Genomic DNA, 23,339 nt, shown 5'->3' with positions numbered 1-23,339 from the left:
CTCTTCTAGGGGCGCCGGAAGCGGGAGTCTCACACTATCTGGGCTATCTTCCCAGATGTCCGTTACTGGATTTCTGTCTTCCTTAAACAAAAAAAAAAAAAAAAAGAAAAAAGATAAGTATAACCGGAACAGTTTTCGCTGTGAAGAGCCGCAACGATTCTTAATACTTGACTGGTAAAGCGGGTATACGCCATTTGGATACTTGGTCGTGGGTCGTTCTAGTAGCTAGCTAACGCAGGCTCCCCATTGAAACGGTCTCGTATCTGAAACTCCGCTAGGAGAGTGCTATACTTGGCGCCAAGAAAGGCTAAGATATCGAAAGGATAGCTCTCAGCTACTCATATTTGATTTTACATCGGATTGCTAACGCGCCATCAGATTCTCGGAGCTCGCTCTGGGTCGTTTCGTAGCTAGCTAACGCAGGCTCCCCATTTGAGCGGCTTGGTCTCTGAAGCCCGTGTCTTTTGGGTGGCAGTTCAGCAATCACGATTTTATAATTAGAATCAATTGATTTGCTACCCTGTTGAACTTATATTGTTCACCCTTTTCCTGTATCGTTGGGTCGTTCTAGTAGCTAGCTAACGCAGGCTCCCCAATTAAGCGATCTGGTTTTGGCTGTCAGTGTTCGTTTTGACAAAAAGGGTCATGGACAATTAGTTGTCGAGTCAGATTAAAAGAGTAACTGTTCCGAGGAAATAATTCATTTAGATTCAAACAAATTTTGAACTTGAATTAGTAAAAGAATATTGTTCTGTCATTAGCGTAATCTCAGTAGTCGACTACACCGCGTTAGATAATAGATAAAATCGTTAATCTGTCTAACTTTGCGAAAGCGTATTTAGGTACACTTAGAGAATCACACTTAGGTCGTGTTCCTCGCTGCGGTAGGCTATAACGCGCTAATATTATTAATTTCATAAAAGAATAATTCATTATATATACTACAAACGTATTAATCAAGATAAACTTTGTAATTGCGATAGCGTTCGAAACCGAGAATCAAATCCTATAGAAAACCGAATTCAGTTAATTACATAAAAGCGAAGTTAGCTTCATCTGAAATCAGACTTAGGTACGATATAATATAAAGAATTAACTAACGAGAATCAGATTTAGTTAGATTCACAATTACCTATTACGTATTGTTTAATTTGCCAAGTTCTATTATTTCTATTATTAATATTATATAAAAATCTATTTAGTTTCTTTTGATCAAACCAGTATACTTTTCATATTTTGTTGTTATTTTTTACTTGTTATTTGTCAAATTCATCATCTTCGTTATTTTATTGAATAAACCTTATTGTTGAAAGATATTGACCTGTGGATTTCACTCCTTAACCGCACACCACACGAATCCCACAATCTTTATATTTAGTTATTTTCTAAAACGAGTCGTTCAGTTGGTAAAAGCCGCTCTTTACCTTACTAGCGCTAGTAACTATCTGAATCTAGGTTCCAGAGTCGTTACACATGGATGACATTACCAATTATCCTCTTATGATAGAAAGTATAAAAACAATCTTATTCGATGAAGAATTCGTTTGCAAAACAATTTCAGCAAATTCTGTCAAAATAAATACAAATATTCTGGATGCCTATAGAAAAATAATCCACTTTCTGAAACTAAATGAAGTTGCATTTCACACATACCAACCAAAAGAAGAAAGAGCTTACAGAGTAGTCATTAGAAACTTGCATCACACTGTATCAACAGTAGACATAAAACAAGAATTAGAAAAGAAAGGATTTAAAATTCGAAATGTTACCAATATCCGTAGCTGGAAAACAAAAGAACCACTATCGTTATTTTTCGTGGACCAAGAACCAAACGATAACAATAAAGAAATTTATAATCTGAAACACCTTCTCAACACTGTAATAGACGTAGAACCACCACGTAAAAAGAAAGAGCTACCACAATGCTTTCGATGCCAAAAATATGGTTACACAAAATCTTATTACACAAACCCCTTTTACTGTCTAAAGTGCGCAGAAAACCATCCCACTAATACCTGCAGCAAACCAAGGGACATTCCACCAAAATGCGCTTTATGTGATGGTTCACATCCTGCAAATTATAGGGGATGCAGTGTATACAAAGACTTACAAAAAGCTAGAAATAAGACACAAAACAGAATAACAACATCTCAATACAAAACAATAAGGAAGAATCTGAGCTATGCTCAAGTGACAAAAAGTAATACGCAGAAAGCCGACGACAATAATAACACTGAATCAATGCTTAATCAATTCATACAAAAATTTGAAGTCCTCTTAAATCAGCTCATGAATCAAAACAATATCCTCATAGACCTATTAACATTTCTCATCAAAAATAAAATCTCATAAAACAATGGACAGTGATCTCAGAATTTGTCTGTGGAACTCCAACGGTCTACTGCAACGAAAACTGGAAATAGAATCCTTTCTCAACACACAAAAAATAGACATATTATTAATTTCAGAAACCCACTTTACAGAGAAAAACTATCTAAACATTTTCAGATACAAAATATACCATACTCCACATCCAAGTGGTACTGCCCGCGGAGGTACGACAATAATTATAAATGAGAGAATTTCGCACTACGAATTTGACAAATACGAAAAAGATTATCTTCAGTCTAGCAGTATCAAAATAAAGGACACTTGTGGTACAATAGTTCTGGCTGCTGTGTACTGTCCACCAAGACACCAAGTAACAAAGGAACAATTTGATAACTACTTCAGCACTTTGGGAGAACGATTCATAGCAGGAGGAGACTTCAATGCGAAACACCCACAGTGGGGTTCAAGGCTTACAAATCCAAAAGGTAGAGAACTGCAAAAAACAATGTTGTCTAAAGGATACAATCATGTCAGCACAGGCAAACCAACCTATTGGCCATCTGACCCAGCGAAAATTCCAAATCTTTTAGATTTCTATATAACAAAAGGTATTTCAATAAACTACCTCAATATCTATCCAAACTTCGATCTCTCATCAGATCACTCGCCAGTTATATTAACATTAAGTTCAAAAATAGTAGAAAAAAAAAGCGCCCTTCTCTATACAATACAAAAACTGATTGGAATTCTGTTAGAACGTATATTGATAAAAATGTAGACTTGAAAATTCGACTAAAAACAGAGAAAGACATAGATGAAGCGGTACAGTCATTAACCCTTTCGCTTCGGCAGTCCGGTCCGCCGAAGTGTCGTCACCGTACGGAAGCACACGCCAGAAATGTGCACAGTGCGCGTGGTTTTTGTACATACATTTTTTAAGTCTTAAATAATTACTATGCTTAATAAAACAATTGTTGCTCTAATATAGCATGTATTCCTCACATTTCAATATGAAAACAGTTAAACAAAATTATATTAGTTACTTTAAAGACATTAGACTAATTACAGTTGACAAATTCTTAGCTATTTACATATTTACAAGACTTTAAAATTGAACGTTTAATATTATTAATAATGTAACACAAATTAGTTAGTATACTAATATTTAGAAATTAGTAGTGTTCTGCCGATAACGAAGAATTTGTCATTGACCACAGATGATACTTGTATACACATCTTGTGGATGCCGGATATATCCGGCGCTCGTACGCACAGGTCGCCGTGTGGATGCCGGATATATCCAGCGCTCGAAGCGAAAGGGTTAACAAAAATAATCCAAACAGCCGCATATCAATTTACGCCGCAGATAAAAACAGGTAAAAATACAATAAACTATCTGCTATTCATACGGGAATAAAATAATTTTCAGAAAAAAAATATACCGACTTCGAAATGCACTAAAAAGTATAAAATAATTTCTATTTCCTAATGAAATAATTTCTATTTCATTCAATCACACAATTACGTAACAGATATGAATGAAACCTATTTACTCGTTAGGTAGTGTATTAAATACATTTCAACCTTTTCGGAGGCGGCGCAAAATTAAAAGATTTTCTTGAACATGTCAACCTTTGGACAGCCGAACATAGGCAAAGCTTGTATAGCTATTTTTTTTTCTATACATATAACTCGATAGCACGCCGCGAAGTAGGTGTTAGTGCGTATAGAATTTAACTATGGTCTATATAGATTCATAGAGTATGCGACGGAAAGACTCGATATATGCTATAAAGATAGAGCCCATCTGCCGCAAATTTGGTAATTCCCGCGTCGTGGGCTCCGTTTATAGGTTCTTAGAGCCATTGCTTCCACATGCGAACGAAGTCAATTCAATTTCATTTATACCAGAAACGTTGCGAAATGAAGATGCAGTCGTTACATTTACGTATATTACCAGATATATCTATAATGGTACGTATTCTTTCTCAGGATTTATTAATTTCCAATACGCCATACCACAATCAACTGGTTATTGGCGGCAACGTTTACTGAGGTATTTTTAATTTTGCGCCGTCTCCGAAAAAGTTGAAATGTATTTAATATACTACCTAACGAGTAAATATGTTTCATTCATATCTGTTACGTAATTGTATGATTGAATGAAATAGAAATTACTTCATTAGGAAATAGAAATTATTTTATACTTTTTAGTGCATTTCGAAGTCGGTGTATTTTTTTTCTGAAAATTATTTTATTTCACGCTTTTTAGTGAAATGGGGAGAATTGTATAGGATACTGTGAGACAGTTCTTCCGGACTTTTCTTTGTTTGTCTGCGTAAATGCCATGAGCATAATTAAGTAAAAGACAACATGGATATTCGTTTTTCAATCTTTTTTGCAACAATAATCCTTTGCAACTAAAAAATGAAAAAATTTTTGGTAATGGTACCAATGGGGAGTTAGACTCTACAAGATGCGAAAGGCTTTGTTCCGATCGGATCACCCACCTAGGAAAGAACCGGCGAACGTACATAGAAAAAAAAATAAGGACACTCTTTCAGGGACAAGTACAAACTAATTACATCATAATTGAGGGTGCTTCATCCATTTGTTCTTTGTTAACTTTCTTTGCAAAAATTTACTGCACATGTGTATCTCTTACGGTTTAGGACTGCGCAAGGATGAAAGTATCCGTAAAATAATAGCAGATCCTGCGCAACAAATTTTCTAATAAATCAAATTGATGCATAGAACGATACGGAGACTGTACCAAGCAATGGGAATAATACACCAACGTCAACGTGAACTCATTTTGCTGTATAGGTCGCGTGTCAGAGCGGTAAAGCTTAGTTAGCGTTTTGGTACAGTGCATTGTAATTGCCCTTTCTTGTCTTTCCCGTGCATAGCACGGGGCGTTCCACTAATATTAATAACAATAGTTTTTCGCTAATATCACGAAAACTAGAGATTTCCGTCCATTATGCATAAGGAAAAACTCGTTCAGAATCATGCCACTAATAACGTATTAGAAGGACATTAAAATCGTTCGAAGTTGGTTTCAAAAGTTAACAACAATTTTCGCTAATATCTCGAAAACAAAAGCTTTCCGTCAATTATGCAAGAGGAAAAAGTTGTCCAGAACCATGCCCCTAACAACATATTCGAAGGACATTAAAATCGTTCGAAGTTGATTTCAAAAGTTAATAACAATTTTTCGCTAATATCTCGAAAACAAAAGCTTTCCGCGAAATTTGTATATGAACAAAATTGTTCAGAATCATGTCCGTGATAAGATATTGAAAGCGCACTAAAATCGAGAAAAGTTTATTTCAAAAGTTGCCGGTTTTTTTGCAATAACAACACTTTGTAATTAAAAAATGAAAACTTTTTTGATAATGGTACCAATGGGGAGTCAGAATCCACCAGGTGCAAAAGGTTTCTTTCCGATCGGTGCATCCAGCTAGGCGTAATCGGCGGGCACACATAGAAAATAATAATAATAATAATAATAATAATAATAATAATAATAATAATAATAATAAAAAAATATATACACTGATCGAATTGAGTAGCCTCCTCCTTTTTCGAAGTCGGTTAAAAAATTGCTGAAAAACGAAGCATCAGGAAAAGATGGCGAAACTATAGACACACAGATGATCAGAAAAAACTAAATAAACTATCTAAAGAACTGAAAAAATTGCTTAGCAAAATGAACAATGACAAATTGCAAGAGTCTGTCCCCGTACCCACAAGACGACTATTCACTGTGGAAAATTACAAAAAAACTTAAAAGGCCAGAAAAATACATCCCCCCCATTTGCAAGGAAAATAATACGTGGGCCAGGGAAGACTATGATATAGCCGAAACGTTTGCTAAACATCTTTCTGAAGTTTTCAAACCCAATGGAAACATGTCTCCTGCCACAAGTACGCATGCGAACAATAATAATACAGGACACACACCCAATTTAATTGGGTACACACCCAAAGGTAAGTGCAACAGTTTATTTTTGTATAATTATGTTTCAAATGTAGTCCAAACTTCTGTCTCGTTAGTACAGTATTTCTAACGATTCAAACAACAATGATTTTTCTAACATGAAATACTTCGAAAAACTCAGTCTATGCAATCTTATATGAGGGACATGACAAAAGAAGTGTTTTTTGTTATGTAAGTGTCATCTATCGTACAAACACTACTACAACTACTATTAATAATAATAACAACAGTCAAAATATAAAATAAAGTTATTGTAGGAGTATAAGCCGTTACTATTTAAACCAGCGACAGTTAGGATGTAAACAACGGCAATAAGAAATGCAAATACCAGCTGTCGTTAGGGCCACCGATGAACTGTCAAAATACCATAAACAAGCGACAGGTGAATGACCGAGAGAGAGTGAAAGAGAGTGCGAATGATAATAAAAGTGAGAAAGAGATATTGAGTGCGATAACCTGAGAGTCTGTGTATGTGAGAATGCGGGTGAACGAGGAGTATATTTGCGAAGGATGCATGAGGACAAAGTGAGTAGCGAGAACAGAGAGTGAAAGTAATTTTTGGCGCGACGTGTGAAATTGTAAAATAGCGAGACAGACTGTATTATATTAAAGTTATTTAAAACATCTATCCGAGTTAATTCCAATCCTACATTATTATTATAGCAATTATTCTTATGATCATTATGATTCATTAGTACAAATCAAATGCATTTATATCAATTTCATGAAAATATTTATTAAATTGAACTGTTATCTACATGCTATACTTTTTGTTTGATTTTGTATAAGATAACACATTTTGTTCATTTGTCTCTTATAAATAAAATAAATTATCACTCGCATCACTTGTATATTTATATCTTACATCTTCTATTCGAAAGAAATAAATTCGATTATATTAAACGGATGCACATTATTTCATATTTCAGATATCATGAATCAAATATGGGAAATGAGGATCTCAGTAAAAATAATAAATATTCTTCAGACCGTTAATATATTTGAAATTTAATTGTTAAACTAATTGAAAGGACATGATATTTCCTACTAAATTGTACGTATATGTTTTTATAAAAACGTTGTAAATACATGAAATGCGTTTGTGACAAGAAGTATTGCATATTAGAACAATCCATCTTGTTATAATAACAGAAAGGAGCGGAGTTGAAAATTTGATAACATTGGTTACACAAAAAAATAAATTAAATTAACGCTGAAAAAATAAAAACATAATCGTGCAAAGTATGTAGTTATTATACAAATATAGTCACAGACAATTAACACGTTGACTGCCGTCCTGATGCAACTCAAAATTTAATTAAGTAATATTTTTATGTTTAATAAATCTTACCAGATATTTTCACAATGCATCTTTATATTTATTATTCATAAATCCAAACAGTTAAAAAATAGGAGTATTTCCAATTAGATGAGTGAACAAATTCTTAATAATGTAGGTGACAGATTCGTATGAACATTTAAGTGTTATTCATACATAGCAATCAAAGTGTTAATTAGACATTTTTATTACCACCAACTATGTATACAAATGTCTGCCGCTGATAAAGTTACAAAAATGTAAAACCTGCCAAAAATGGGAAGAATCACCGTAATAAAAATTCTAAGAGAAATAACATTTGGAAAGTATTCAACCAACGATAAAAAATAAAGGATACATAAGGGGTTATAAGAGGTTAAAAGTGTCTTTAGATTATAATAAAAAAATGAACACATCAGTTAAGAGATTGTGCAAAGAAAATCATCTTTGCCATGTATCAAACCGGTATCCCTACTTGAAAGGTAGTTACAGGGCAAAATACAGTTTATAGTTTAAGCTTTATATCTTTTGTTATGCCGTGCGGAAAATTTAAAAAAATATCAGAGATATTCTGCTCTATGGCATACGTGTTTGTAAATTTTCCAGAATTTTTAAGTACAAAATGAATTTTAAAAAATTTTAAAAGTTAAAAAATATTTTTTTTTTATAGAAATTATCAAATGATCATGTTATCGATTTGCAATTTTTTTACATATGATAAACTTCTATACTAATAATTTTAATAAGGTATAAAAACTATAAAAATATGAACATGGTGTCGTGAAAAATTAAGATTATAATACAAACAGATATCGGTTTTTGATTCTTGCAATTGTCTTCCACCATTTTAAAGAATCTGAAAAAATTACAGATTAATAATCATGACAAGGCACTTCCACTGTAAAAATATAAAGATGGTCATTTGATAATTTCTATTAAAAAAAAATATTTTTTAACTTTTAAAATTCTCAAAATTTCATTTTGCGCTTAAAAATTTTGGAAAAATTCACAAACATATACGGCATAGAGCAGAATATGTGTTTTTGAATTTTTTCCAAATTTTCATTGATTAATTTGGTCTAAAGGCACGTGTGACCCCCTATTCACCTGTACTCTTTGTCGTCATCATGAACCAATTTTTTTTAATATTGATACTAACATTACAATAAATTACTCTTGATAGTCATCGTTCCTAACGTAAAGTCACTAGTCATGATCCGATTTTGTTTGCCATATACAGAAACGTAAATTTTTTCCACATCAATACTCTCTTGCGCTACCCAATTAAAATTCGATTTTCTTTATTTTGGCAAAAAAATGTCGAGTCAAGACCAGTGATTACGCGTTAGAAGGGTAGTAATGCGAATGCTAAAAAAGAATTATTAGAAGTTTTATAGGTCATGGAAAATAATAAAAAATCTCATTTTGTAGTTTAGATTAAAATATTTCGAAATCTTGACATGATACGACATTTTTACTGCCAGCTTCGTAATCGACTCATTAAAATGTAAGAAAAATAACCTCATGTCCTAAGAAATAAAAATGATGTAAACCAGTCTTATTTATTTGATTATTTTTTATATCAAGTATGGTGTCATTTTGAAAATGGTATTTTGCATATAAAGTCATTGGTAAAAAAAAGTTGCTCATCAATTGTTTGTGAATATATGAAACGAAATATGTTATTTTTACTATTTCAATTATTATTTCAATTTTTTCTAATAGATAGAAAATGATTGTATTTTAAAATTGATTTTTAATAACACATCACTGTTTCTTAATTATCCTATTAACATACATAAAATACACATAAGTCATCAAACTACTAATTATGTATTTTAAAGTAGGAAAATGTTAAAAATATTTTCATAAATTCCTATTTTACATTTCTTCATTAGTTTATGTTTGTACAAATAATTTTGTAATTTACTGAATAATTTCCTTTATTATTATTGGTTCTATCGGAAATTTCTGACCGTTTTATGAATTTTTTAATTTCAGGCATGACACAAACAGGTTTTAACAATTACTATTATGTTATCCATTTTTCAACGGATCTGTGATATGTGTATAAATTAATGGTCATTCACTTAATTCATGTAATATAACTATCGTTAGTGAATAAGACCCATTTACATCACTCTAATCTTTGCGAGTTTCGGCAAATAAAGTTTGCGAGTGGGCAATACGATTGTTACAAAGTAGAGTTTCTGTTATTTACTTAGGAAAGTTCGCAAGATCGAAATTTCTGAATTAGCAATGATTTGAAAGATATAGGAGCGGAGATTTAAGTTTTGAAAATGAGCCTTATTCAAAAAGATTGCTGAAAATCAACGACGATGTTTTTAGAAATATTTTCAATAAGAATTCAACAACCAAAAGTAGTTTATATATTTACAACGGATATATCATCAGTTACTTTTAAATATATGTAGATGCGGATAGAATTTCTCGGTAGACCCAATAATTAAAATATCTAATATTTGATAATTTTATTAAAATCATTTCGCATATAAAAAATATCCTTGTTATCTAAAATTGACGCACTTGATGGCACGATTATCCCAAACGAAATAAACATTATAAATTATTAATCTTAATATAATTTACCACCGAATTTAGACGGTAATAAATTTTTATTTATCAATTGCCGTGCAGTAAACTTTCGTTTCCATATTATTGTAAAGTTATTTTTCGATAAGTGAAGAAATCAAATTTGTTTAATAATTGCGAAAACGATGTAATTGTAAAAAACAAAAGTGACTTATTTCTTCAATATGATGTTCAAAAAAAAAGTCTATATATATTTTAATTCTAATTTGTTACCTTAAAGGTACGGCATACATAAAGAATACTATTTTATTAAAAACTTGTAAGATTGCAAATTTTAGATGATTTATGAATATTTGTTATTTTTATATAAAATAATGAATGATTATATGATGATAATTAAAAAATTAGTTAAAATAAATAAACAGAAGTTTACTGCATTAATTATTTAAAATTATAGTGTTATTACAAAATTTGTTTACTTTTTATTATTAAAGCTATAAAGATTTACGTTACGCATTTATACTCTAGACGTTATAACAATTTTAAAATGAACATTTCTTTAAACGATTTTGTCGTACACTTATCCTTCAAAAGCAACTTTGTTTGATGTTGCTACATACGTAACAAAATATTAACATCATCAAGCGCGTAAAGGTACTACATTTTCTTAATAAATAAATACTTTTATTTTTATTAACAGTATACAAAAAACTAAAGATTATTTACGGAGATAATTTGGTTAATCCAGCCAATGAATGCCGAAACTTTGACATAAACACCAGGAACGTCCAATCTTCCACAACCAAAGCCCCATGAAACAAGTCCAGCCAATTCGTAGAATCCATCATCTTGACAGACCAAAGGACCGCCTCCGTCACCCTTAAACATTTGAATTTTATAAGTTATTATTAATATGAAGTTTTGATTATATATTTAGCAGTAGATTCCATAGATACAACAACATAGATAGAACGTAGATAGAAACATACATGTAGATAGAACAATCTATGTTTTCCTTGAAATTTTATTTTTCAAATTTATACAGTTGTTATTTTAATTAATTGTTTTATTTATTAACATAATAAATATGGAACTAGATAACACTAGTTCAAAACCTGGTAAATTTTTAACAGACTTTAAAAATTTATAGTAAGTATTTACTTTTTGGAACGCAATTCTGATGACATTAATTTTGACATAACATGTGTATATATTTGTTACATATCCAAACATAAGAAATACATATTTTTTATCAGCTGAGGCACTAGTTTAAAGGATGAAATCACCTCTCAAAGTTTTAATTTAAAGTACTTTTTGAAAATCAGAGGAGATAAATGAGAATTTCTAATATGTGAGTTTTCTGGTTTATCGTGTACAATAACATGGTGCTAACAAGTTATTCACAATATAGTTTGTTTAAAATAAGAAAAGTTACAATTTCATTTTACATTATACTCTTTATAATTAGATTAGTGTATGCATATTTCTTTGTAAATTTGATTAATAATTGTAATATTATCAATATTAAATGTTTGTTACCTGGCATGCATCGTTGCCTTGTTCACCGCCAGCACAAAAACTACTTGCTGGTAAGATGAAAATCTTTTCAGTTACAGCATTTACTTTTCGTATGCATTCAGCATCACTCACGATTGGTATTTCAGCTTCGCGTACTCGAAGTGGGATAGGACCAGCTGTACATAAATTAATATATGTTACATATAAATTTCATTCTAAACATGTAATTATTTTAGAACGTATACTAATAAATATTTGTAAAAATATAACGTACAGAAAAACATGAATAGCATAATAATTATAAAAGTATAATAAAATAATTGAGATAACTTTTACAATAATTGATATTTCAATGAATACTCCATTTTGAAGGATCAGATCTATTTACTAAGTTTATATTTCATGATATAAAGCTAACAAAGATCGGACAAGATTTGAAGCTACTTGCCATTTTGGCATATTGTGTCGCGAAACGAAGAATCGCGCAACGATAAAATAATTTTCAGTAAAAAAATACACCGACTTCGACATGCACTAAAAAGTATAAAATAATTTCTATTTCCTAATGAAGTAATTTCTATTTCATTCAATCATACAATTACGTAACAGATATGAATGAAATCTATTTACTCGTTAGGTAGTATATTAAATACATTTCAACCTTTTCGGGGGCGGCGCAAAATTAAAAGCTTTTCTTGAACATGTCAACCTTTGGACAGCCGAACATAGGCAATACTTGTATAGCTATTTCTTTTTCTATACATATAACTCGGCAGCACGCCGCGAAGTAGGTGTTAGTGCGTATAGAATGTAACTATGGTCTATATAGATTCATAGAGTATGCGACGGAAAGACTCGATATATGCTATAAAGATAGAGCCCATCTGCCGCAAATTTCATAATTCCCGCGTCGTGGGCTCCGTTTATAGGTTCTTTGATCCATGGCTTCCACATGCGAACGAAGTCGATTCAATTTCATTTATATCAGAAACGTTCCGAAATGAAGATGCAGTCGTTACATTTACGTATATTACCAGATATCTCTATAATGGTTCGTATTCTTTCTCAGGATTTATTAATTTCCACTACGTCATACCACAATCAACTGGTTATTGGCAGGAACGTTTACTGAGGTATTTTTAATTTTGCGCGGCCTCCGAAAAAGTTGAAATGTATTTAATATACTACCTAACGAGTAAGTAGGTTCCATTCATATCTCTTACGTAATTGTATGATTAAATAAAATAGAAATTACTTCATTAGGAAATAGAAATTATTTTATACTTTTTAGTGCATTTCGAAGTCGGTGTATTTTTTTTCTGAAAATTATTTTATTTCACGCTTTTTAGTTAAATGGGGAGAATTGTATAGCGTACTGTGAGACAGTTCTTCAGGACTTTTTTTTGTCTGCGTAAATGCCATGAGCATAATTAAGTAAAAGACAACATGGATATTCGTTTTCCAATTTCTTTTTTCGCTAATATCTTGAAAACTAAAGCTTTCTGTCAATTATGCATAAGGGAAAGGTTGTCCAGAACCATGCCCCTGACAACATATTAAAATGACATTAAAATCATTCGAAGTTGATTTCAAAATTTAATAACTATTTTTTTCGCTAATATCTCGAAAACTAAACATTTCCGCGAAATTTGTATATGAACAAAATTGTTCAGAATCATGTCCGTGATAAGATATTGATAGCGCACTAAAATCGAGAAGAGTTTATTTCAAAAGTTGCCGGTGTTTTTGCAATAACAACACTTTGTAATTAAAAAATGAAAACTTTTTTGATAATGGTACCAATGAGGAGTCAACACCTACCATATGCAAAAGGTTTCGTTCCGATCGGTCCACCCAGTTAGGCGTAATCGGCGAACATACATAGAAAAAGAAAAAAGTAGCCGGTCTTTTTGCAATAACAACACTTTGCAATTAAAAAATGACAAATTTTTTGATATTGGTACCAATGGGGAGTCAACACCTACCATATGCAAAAGGTTTCGTTCCGATCGGTCCACCCAGTTAGGCGTAATCGGCGAACATACATAGAAAAAGAAAAAAGTAGCCGGTCTTTTTGCAATAACAACACTTTGCAATTAAAAAATGACAAATTTTTTGATAATGGTACCAATGGGGAGTCAGAACCTACGAGATGCAAAAGGTTTCGTTCCGATCGGTCCACCCAGCTAGGCGTAATCGGCGAACATACATAGAAAAAAGAAAAAAGTTGTCGGTTTTTTTGCAATAACAACACTTTGCAATTAAAAAATGAAAACTTTTTTGATAATGGTACCAATGGGGAATCTGAACCCACCAGATGCAAAAGGTTTCGTTCCGATCAGTCCACCCAGTTAGGCGTAATCGGCGAACATACATAGAAAGAGAAAAAAGTTGCCGGTTGTTTTGCAATAACAACACTTTGCAATTAAAAAATGAAAAATTTTTTGATAATGGTACCAATTGGGAGTCAGAACCTACGAGATGCAAAAGGTTTCGTTCCGATCTGTCCACCCAGTTAGGCGTAATCGGCGAACATACATAGAAAAAAGAAAAAAGTTGCCGGTTGTTTTGCAATAACAACACTTTGCAATTAAAAAATGACAAATTTTTTGATAATGGTACCAATGGGGAGTCAGAACCTACGAGATGCAAAAGGTTTCGTTCCGATCGGTCCACCCAGCTAGGCGTAATCGGCGAACATACATAGAAAGAGAAAAAAGTTGCTGGTTGTTTTGCAATAACAACACTTTGCAATTAAAAAATGAAAAATTTTTTGATATTGGTACCAATGGGGAGTCAACACCTACCATATGCAAAAGGTTTCGTTCCGATCGGTCCACCCAGTTAGGCGTAATCGGCGAACATACATAGAAAAAGAAAAAAGTAGCCGGTCTTTTTGCAATAACAACACTTTGCAATTAAAAAATGACAAATTTTTTGATAATGGTACCAATGGGGAGTCAGAACCTACGAGATGCAAAAGGTTTCGTTCCGATCGGTCCACGCAGTTAGGCGTAATGCGCGAACATACATGGAAAAAAAAAAAAAATACTAATCGAATTGAGTAACCTCCTCCTTTTTCGAAGTTGGTTAAAAAACAGATAGAAATTTCGCTGACGCCGAAGCGAGCTCGCGATTCCAGCTAAGGTTTTCTGGGAGAGAATGAGATAAATTCAACTACGGTGCCCATTAGGGTAAAGGAGAGCACAAAGCCCAGATTTCGGAAACTGGATTACCACAGGAGAGTACAGGGGTTCTAATCTGCCTTCCAGAAATTAGCGGCGGTACAACCCGGACGCCTGAGGAAGGCCAGAGAGTCACTTCCTCTGGGATGGAGAGAACAGCTGGATTCTATCGCCGTATGTCATCCACGGAGAGCAAATGAGAGAGTGCTCTTTGGTCGTACTAGGGTTATAGGAAAGAACAGTTGAAGTTTATCGCCGGACAACGTCTATTAATTTGTGGAATATAGAAGAGAACTGCCGCATTTTGCCGCCGATCACCTATTGATGAGAAGAGTATAGAGTATATCCTAGTCGCTCTTGAAATGGAAACAATGGCTGATTCTTCCGCCGGGCGCTTTTCAGGGAATGGATGGAAAAATCTCTCGAACGCTTCTAGCTTAGTTCAGCATATTAAATAATTAAATGAAAGAGAATAGTTTCTAAAAGCTATGCTGTGCATTTTCTTGGTTATATTGGTTAAATACAATATTTATATAGAATCTCATTTAAAATAAATTAATTGTTATTTTGTCCAGAGTCATTTTCCGTGATTTTCTCTGTTTTCTACAATTTTAAAAATCGACCAAGCGAAATTTGATAAAGGAGAATACAATTGTGTTAAAAATATAAATGATCATTAGACGTTCGAGACCATCACTAACATAAGCGACTGTCGTATGATTGTAATCAAGAATTGTGTGATATCCACTATACTACAAAAGGACACGTTAATATTGGTAGTGAAACTCACATGGAGTATTTCAACAGTTACACAGAGACGAGTGTAGTGAAAAAGTCCTAGGTAAGTATAATTTTGAAAGTCAATTATGTTACGGTTAATTTTCGATTAAACTTTAACTACAAGGAATTTAATAAATATCAGCTGATGGCGGTACACATAAATGGAGGCATATTGCCGTCTTGCAAAAAACTGAATGAACGGATGTGCGAACATTTATGACGACAATATTGTCGTTGAAATAATATTACGTCCACATCAGCAGACGTTTATTTGTTTTACATTTGTTATACTAACGATTTGTTTACGTAACTCGTTTTCAAAAATCACAATTATTCATCGTAACAGCTCGATTTCAGTATTTCGTTACGAACACTTTGCGGAACTTTACTGTATATTGTCACAAAGTTAGAATATGTAATAGAAAACGGTATAAAAAATACGGTGCATTTTTTATATTAACACGCAGGAAGACGAAAAAAGTTATGGCAATTAGAAGTGTGTTGCACGTATTCTTATTAAAAAATCTGCACATTACACTCGAATAATCATACGCCGTCCGGTAATCAATCGTATAATGGATAAAGGGTATAGCCGGATAAGGTAGTCAAATGTGCACTTGAGTCGAATTAGAAACCCAATTCGTCAATCGGTAGCATATACAAAAAAAACATCTCACACCAAGTTTCAACCCCTATCTCATCCGTGGGAGTAGTAAAAGGGAAAAAACGAAATTCCGGTTTTTGGCCCTTTTTGCCTACTTAATTTCGTACAAAAATTCTGAAAAAATTCTAAAACATTGAGGTCCAGATAGCGCATATTATAGAATTTTTTCAGATTTTTTGATCGCAAATTGTAGACATGAAAAATCAAAAACCGAAAAAGAATCCGAAAAAATACGATTTTTTAGTGAAGATGTCGGAGCATTACTTTTATATTAATGTGGTAGTTTCAGTTTGTGCAGCCGGCCATGTAATGACAGTCAAGATATTAATCTAACCCGACCAAACTTTTTTATTATTTCTTCTGTTACTTATACGTACAGGTTTGATTAAATAAACTCATTCGAGACGGCGATTTATTTTGAACGCGGTCCCCAAGAGCGATGCTTTTTTTCTTTATATTATTCATTTTTAATAAAACAAAACCTGTTTACTCAGAATATTTTTATTGCGAGGAGCGGTTTGATCACCATGTGTGTAATATAAGGTCTTACCTCGACAACTACTTTACTCACAAGGGACATCACCAAGGTGTTACACGCGGATTTTAACGAAAATTACATATGCGGTAGCTTTTCAAAAATCATTTGACACGTATTTTTTTATATCTGCGGATGCATGTTGAGGGGGTGAAAATAGCCCTCAAAGTTCGGGGTTGAAAACACATTTTCTTCAATATCTTGGAAACTAGAGGGTGCAGGAAGGTGAATTTTTGTTTAAATTGTGTAGTTTTTAGTCAGGAAATTAGTTAGTGACAAACCTTTCGGGAGAAATTATTTATTTAAATAATATATTAAAAAATTGGACTTTTTTTTCAATTTTTCACCCTAAACGCAGTTCGACTTTTTTGCAGATTTGTATACAAAAAATATGGATCAAAATAGGGGATACGTGTTTTTGGAATTTTTTGTTTATTGCAATTTAGCAATAATTATTACATATACAATTTTCTCCTACTTTTTACGGAGAAATAATTTGAGATTTGTTTTCGGAGAGGGTCAGCCTTTTTCATGCGATAATCTGTTACGTTTTTAACAATTAGACAATATCAGATGTTTATTGTGCCATCGGTAGCCAGGAAAGGTCCAGCGAACAGGTAAAAATCCGCTGCGGTACCAGTCGTCGCTTTACGGAACATCGGTTTCTATGACCAATTAAACTTTTAGCCGGAGATATAAGTTCGTTTATTCGATTTTTAATAATGAATTCCTTCATTGAATTTCATTGTTGTGCACACTATATAGTATAATCTTGAGAAGCAAGCATTTAACTTTAGCTTTATTAATTTGTATTACATTGTCTTTTGTGAATGAACTTGTATCTAAAGTCAATAAAACTAAAGAATTAGAAATTTTCGAACAAAATTTTTTTAACTTCGAAACCTATCGGCGTCAAATGGTTGAACAAACGGTATGGTATTTTTTGGTATTTTTAACATTTCCTGTTTCTTACACTGTTTCTGACCTAGGATTGACATAACTTGTTTTCGCTATATCTTTTCCATGAATCAAGAAGCAAAACAGTATTTTCTCGTTCACACGGAATAAAAATATATTGGCAGGTTTTTAAGTAGAAGCTTGTTCTATTTCCTCTTAATTCGCAAAAATTAGCAAGATTTAGACATACGTCCAGTCATTAAATATAACCTCTTATTGCATTTTTATATCTGTATATGCCCATTCTTTATACATATGAATTGCATCTGTTATGCTTTATGCCAGTTTAAGTTTGTTTCGATTTATGTGTGCTTCCTGCTTATTAGAGTTAAATATTTTCATTAAAATATTTATAACATTAATGGCATTAACATTCATACTTGTAAAAAATAAATTTTACAAATGTTCAAAAAGGGAAACAATAATACAATTACCATATACTTATTTATACCCACGTTCCTGCAACAGTATATTTTGGAATAATTTACTTACTTACCCTTGTCTGGATTTCAACGACCAATACAAATTTCTGAAATTTCCCACTTCCACTTTAGCAACGTATAAAAAACCAAGAAACAACAGCAGCGCACTGTTCAAATCTTCAGCTCTTTACAGAACTACCAAAATCAGCTGTTTTCAGAACTATAAAAATCAGCTTTTCAGAAATACCAAATCATTTAAACGAATCATTTAAACATTTCGGTTCAAATTATTAAAAGTCAAATAAATAAATTTATACCTTCGGCTAAAAGTTTCATTGGCCATAGAAACCCATGTTCCGTATAGCGACGACAGGTACCGCAGCGGATTTTTACCTGTTCGCTGGACCTTCCCTGGCTACCGATGGCACAATAAACATCTGATATTGTCTAATTGTTAAAAACGTAACAGATTATCGCATGAAAAGGGCTGACCCTCTTCGAAAACAAATCTCAAATTATTTCTCCGTAAAAAGTAGGAGAAAATTGTATATGTAATAATTATTGCTAAATTGCAATAAACAAAAAATTCCAAAAACACGTATCCCCTATTTTGATCCATATTTTTTGTATACAAATCTGCAAAAAAGTTGAACTGCGTTTAGGGTGAAAAATTGAAAAAAAAGTCCAATTTTTTAATATATTATTTAAATAAATAATTTCTCCCGAAAGGTTTGTCACTAACTAATTTCCTGACTAAAAACTACACAATTTAAACAAAAATTCACCTTCCTGCACCCTCTAGTTTCCAAGATATTGAAGAAAATGTGTTTTCAACCCCGAACTTTGAGGGCTATTTTCACCCCCTCAACATGCATCCGCAGATATAAAAAAATACGTGTCAAATGATTTTTGAAAAGCTACCGCATATGTAATTTTCGTTAAAATCCGCGTGTAACACCTTGGTGATGTCCCTTGTGAGTAAAGTAGTTGTCGAGGTAAGACCTTATATTACACACATGGTGATCAAACCGCTCCTCGCAATAAAAATATTCTGAGTAAACAGGTTTTGTTTTATTAAAAATGAATAATATAAAGAAAAAAAGCATCGCTCTTGGGGACCGCGTTCAAAATAAATCGCCGTCTCGAATGAGTTTATTTAATCAAACCTGTACGTATAAGTAACAGAAGAAATAATAAAAAAGTTTGGTCGGGTTAGATTAATATCTTGACTGTCATTACATGGCCGGCTGCACAAACTGAAACTCGAAATCATTAAAGTCGCTTACAAAGTTTGGTTTCATAATTCGCCCGTTATAATTTTATCACAGCAAAATATTATTTAGAATTTCAAATTTTATAACATATTTCAAAAGCATCGAAATCTATAAGAGATTAATTTTTTACAAATTTGCTGTAAAGAATTCGTTTTTTGTCAAGTATTTTCGGTTTTGTGGAACCAAAATGTTTGGTGTATGGAGTTATATCATTCGTTTTTGAAACAAATTGATAAATAAGTATAGAAAATAAATATTTTAGTTTAATATTTGGGTAAATTGTGCTCGTTGCGGGTTTTTTAATGTTACCAATGTCACTATCCTAACGATAAGTATTGTAGTTTATACGTATAAAGGTTCTAATGTGAAGTATGTACTTTATAGTGAAGCGAATTTAAGGTTGGCATAAATATTCAACAATCGTCTAATTATTATGAAATATAATATTTCATTTAAACGTATTCCAACAATTTCATCTCATTTTTCTTTTTTCCACTTATGATCACGAAAGGCAGATCAATTACTTAATGTGGGAAACTTGAGTACGTAAGAAATGTGTTGATCCAAAGATTATAAAAGTAAACGTTATAGTTATTAATAAGAAGAAAAGTCTAAATGAATAAAAAGAAAAATATTATTTTTTAATTGTTTTTCACAAAAATATTTACTAAACATTAACATTTCACATATATTTAAGTATATATTCCGCGTTAGTTATACTCGAGCCTTCGTTACATATTTTTGTATTTTGAATGTTTTACTACAATAATAATCAAATACTTTGACATTAAAATTATAAAAAAAAATTAAGAACCTGAGCTTAGCAACCTTTATCTTTAAATGATTCTTTTTATTAATGTTAGTTAAATACTGAAAATTATTTCTAACCTTAGAAATTTAAAACTGTCCTTAAATTGAACATAAGTATAATATGTCCAAATACGTGTAAAAATCTATTCGTTGCAACGATTTTTGTAACATAATAGTATTACATGTTTATCCGTTTTGCTTCATGATTGTCAAATTCCTTGAAGACAAATAAAATAATTATTAACTTTTATGATTTAAATGACGAATTTTAAATTATTTTATAATAATGTCCACAAACTGCGCCGTATTAAAGTTTTCTGGACTACTACTGCTAAGATATATAACATTCTTTATATTAAATTAATATCTTAATATTAATTTTAAGAACGATTCTACACGAAAAGCTATGGCAAATATTTTGTATAATTCTTGTGCATCGTTTACATGCTGAATATACAGTAGAGTGTTCAATAAATCTATTATACAGTTTAAAAGGTGAATTTTTTTGTTCGAAAGGCAACGTATTATGTGAAGCATTTTTTCAACATTTTAAAATCACCAATGTTTTCTTAAATTCAACTACGTATTTTTTTTGCGTAAGTTGATTTTATAAAATTTTAAATATAAAATTGACACATTTTATCCAAAATTATTTTTTTAAATCAGTTTTATAGAATTTAACTCTACTTTTTTATATAGAATGTTCCATAGAACTGATCTATATTATAACAACTACACAATTTGTGCAGTTTATGCAATAAGATATATTCTTTTGAAACAAATTTACACTAAACAAAATTACTTTGAATCAAAGTGTACTGAAATATTTTGTATATTCAATATAAGTACTTACCTTCTCCCATATATCCATAACCAGTGACGGTACATCGTTTACCAGCTGTGTGGCTAACTCCTCGTGCAGGAAGACATACAAGACAAACGCCATCTTTAAGCTCTGCTTGCCCATGTAGTTTTAACAGTGCTATATCATTGTCTAGTGTTTGACTGTTATGATTATGATGAATATAAGTCGTTGCTACTCGTAAAGTTTGTGCACCTGGACTTCCATATTTACGAGTTAAATCGTGATCTCCCACCCTCACATAAATCGCATCACCAGATCTCACAATGCTGCAATGCATTTGTTGAAGTTATTGGTTTTTCATATAATTTATTTATACTGCGTTAAATATATTATTTTCATGAAATATTATTCGATAATTATTTATTGTAACTATTTCTCGCCGAATTTTATGACAATTATTATTAATAGAAGCTAGAGGAATATCAATATAAAAAAATGCAACTGTGCTTTTACTGAAATCATATTTGCATTATACCAAAAATTCAGCAATATAACCAATATAATCCTCTCCGGATTCTACATCCTGGAAATTTATTTCTTGTTCCACACTAACGTGGAATTTATCAATATGAAATTCATCTTGATAGTAATTCAATCTTAATTCATATAGATTGTGTGTATACGAGAATAATCAGAAAATTGACACCCTACATTTTTTATGTATAATATTATAATGGGTTTTAAAACAAATTCAACGATTATATCTCATCATTCCATTACTTAGGGCCATACATTTTTGTGATTGAAGTATACACGACATTGATTGCAGCGCGCCGCTTCAAAGTTTGTTCGGTCAAATTTCATTTCTTTCCCACACTTAATTCAACATTCTGCAATTCATATCACTCTTAATAATAAAGAAAACTATTAATTTGTTATCTCCATTACATATGCCTAAAAATTCATATAACTTTATCTTCTCTACTTAAATAATACCCAAAATACATTTGTAAACACTAAAGCGGCTCGTAGAATACCTTATCTGTGGCTGTTTACAAATAGTGTTACGACATAATTTAATCGTAGTATTTACATCATTTTAACTTTGTACAAGATTTCACGTTAGCTAGAATATTAATCTAATCTAACCTAATTTTACTGATACCTGGATGATAGAAGTAGATAATTGAAGTTTTTTTTGCGAATATTTCGAAATCGAAAGCCGAGCGGCGCGGCGATAACATGAATAGGGAAAGGTTATTCAGAACAGTAATCTTGACAACATAAGTTAAGATACTCGAAATCGGTGAGAAATCTTTAAAAGTAAATAATTAGTAATTATTCTAACGTAAAAACCAAAATTCGTTAAAATCTTCGTCCCTATTCTGAAACTATATTCCAATCAGTATAACATGTTGTGTTTATAATTTTAGAAAGCAATCATATTTACTTTGTCACGCAATGTGCTGCAGTGAGGACCCATTGTGTTCCAATAAGTGCACCTCCACAAAGGTACTGATTAAGGGAGTTAATTAGAGCAACTTGCCAACACCATTCATTAGCATCGGCATCTTCTCCGCCAACAACTCGTGCTCCCCTTTTAAAGTTACGAGCTTGGACTGGTCCACGATAAGTTCCTTTTACACCACACACGTACTTACTGTAAACAGGACTTCTTACAGTTGTTGTCATCGGCGTTGTCTCATCTATAAAAATAAAAATAATCTTTCTGGCTTATAATGAAATTATAATAAAAGATAATGATGAAATAGTACGGTTGTTTTCGGTATCTTTGCAATTCCAATATTTTATTGAGACATTTGATTTTATTTACTAAAAATGACAGGAAACATTTAGCTATAATGTTGCAGGCTGCTTTTGGAGTTTCAGATCTACATATAGAGTTGAGATGAAGGTAAAAGAAGGTTATGTTCTCACGCCTGGTATTTTAATATGTTGTACATAATAATAATAATAATAATAATAATAATAATAATATGTACATGTTTAGAAAAATAATACTATAATATAAAGATGTTGAAAAATATATTACTTACGTTAAGGTAATAAATTGAATTTTATACACGTTTTAAGTAATACATCTTTATGATTATATTTAAAAAGCCAAACCGAAATAACAATTTTTTATTTTGTTTTTTTTATGTAATGCTTTTGGCCTTGAAA

General features: G+C 31.7%; 1 protein-coding gene across 4 annotated transcripts in view; it reads right to left on the bottom strand.

The window, feature by feature from the left end:
* Positions 1–7,314: 7,314 nt before the first annotated feature.
* The window catches only part of mas (trypsin-like serine protease domain-containing protein masquerade), a 68,930-nt gene continuing 52,905 nt past the window's right edge, over positions 7,315–23,339 (bottom strand). For 3 of the 4 annotated variants that reach the window (XM_076539312.1, XM_076539313.1, XM_076539314.1), the window contains exons 8-11: positions 22,606–22,861; positions 21,204–21,481; positions 11,745–11,899; positions 7,315–11,084 (exon numbers count right to left, since the gene is read on the bottom strand). In XM_076539312.1, coding sequence (XP_076395427.1) covers positions 10,917–11,084; positions 11,745–11,899; positions 21,204–21,481; positions 22,606–22,861 — 857 coding nt within the window. In that variant the 3' untranslated portion in view covers positions 7,315–10,916. Of the gene's footprint in view, positions 11,085–11,744; positions 11,900–20,428; positions 20,568–21,203; positions 21,482–22,605; positions 22,862–23,339 lie in introns of those variants that run through there. The other variant, XR_013040391.1, reaches the window with a different exon arrangement.

Source organism: Megachile rotundata, chromosome 13, assembly GCF_050947335.1.
Source record: "Megachile rotundata isolate GNS110a chromosome 13, iyMegRotu1, whole genome shotgun sequence".
In the NCBI taxonomy this organism is placed as follows: Eukaryota; Metazoa; Arthropoda; class Insecta; order Hymenoptera; family Megachilidae; genus Megachile; species Megachile rotundata.
The sequence above is the reverse complement of the archived record's forward strand: the minus strand, read 5'-3'. Positions and strand labels throughout refer to the sequence as shown.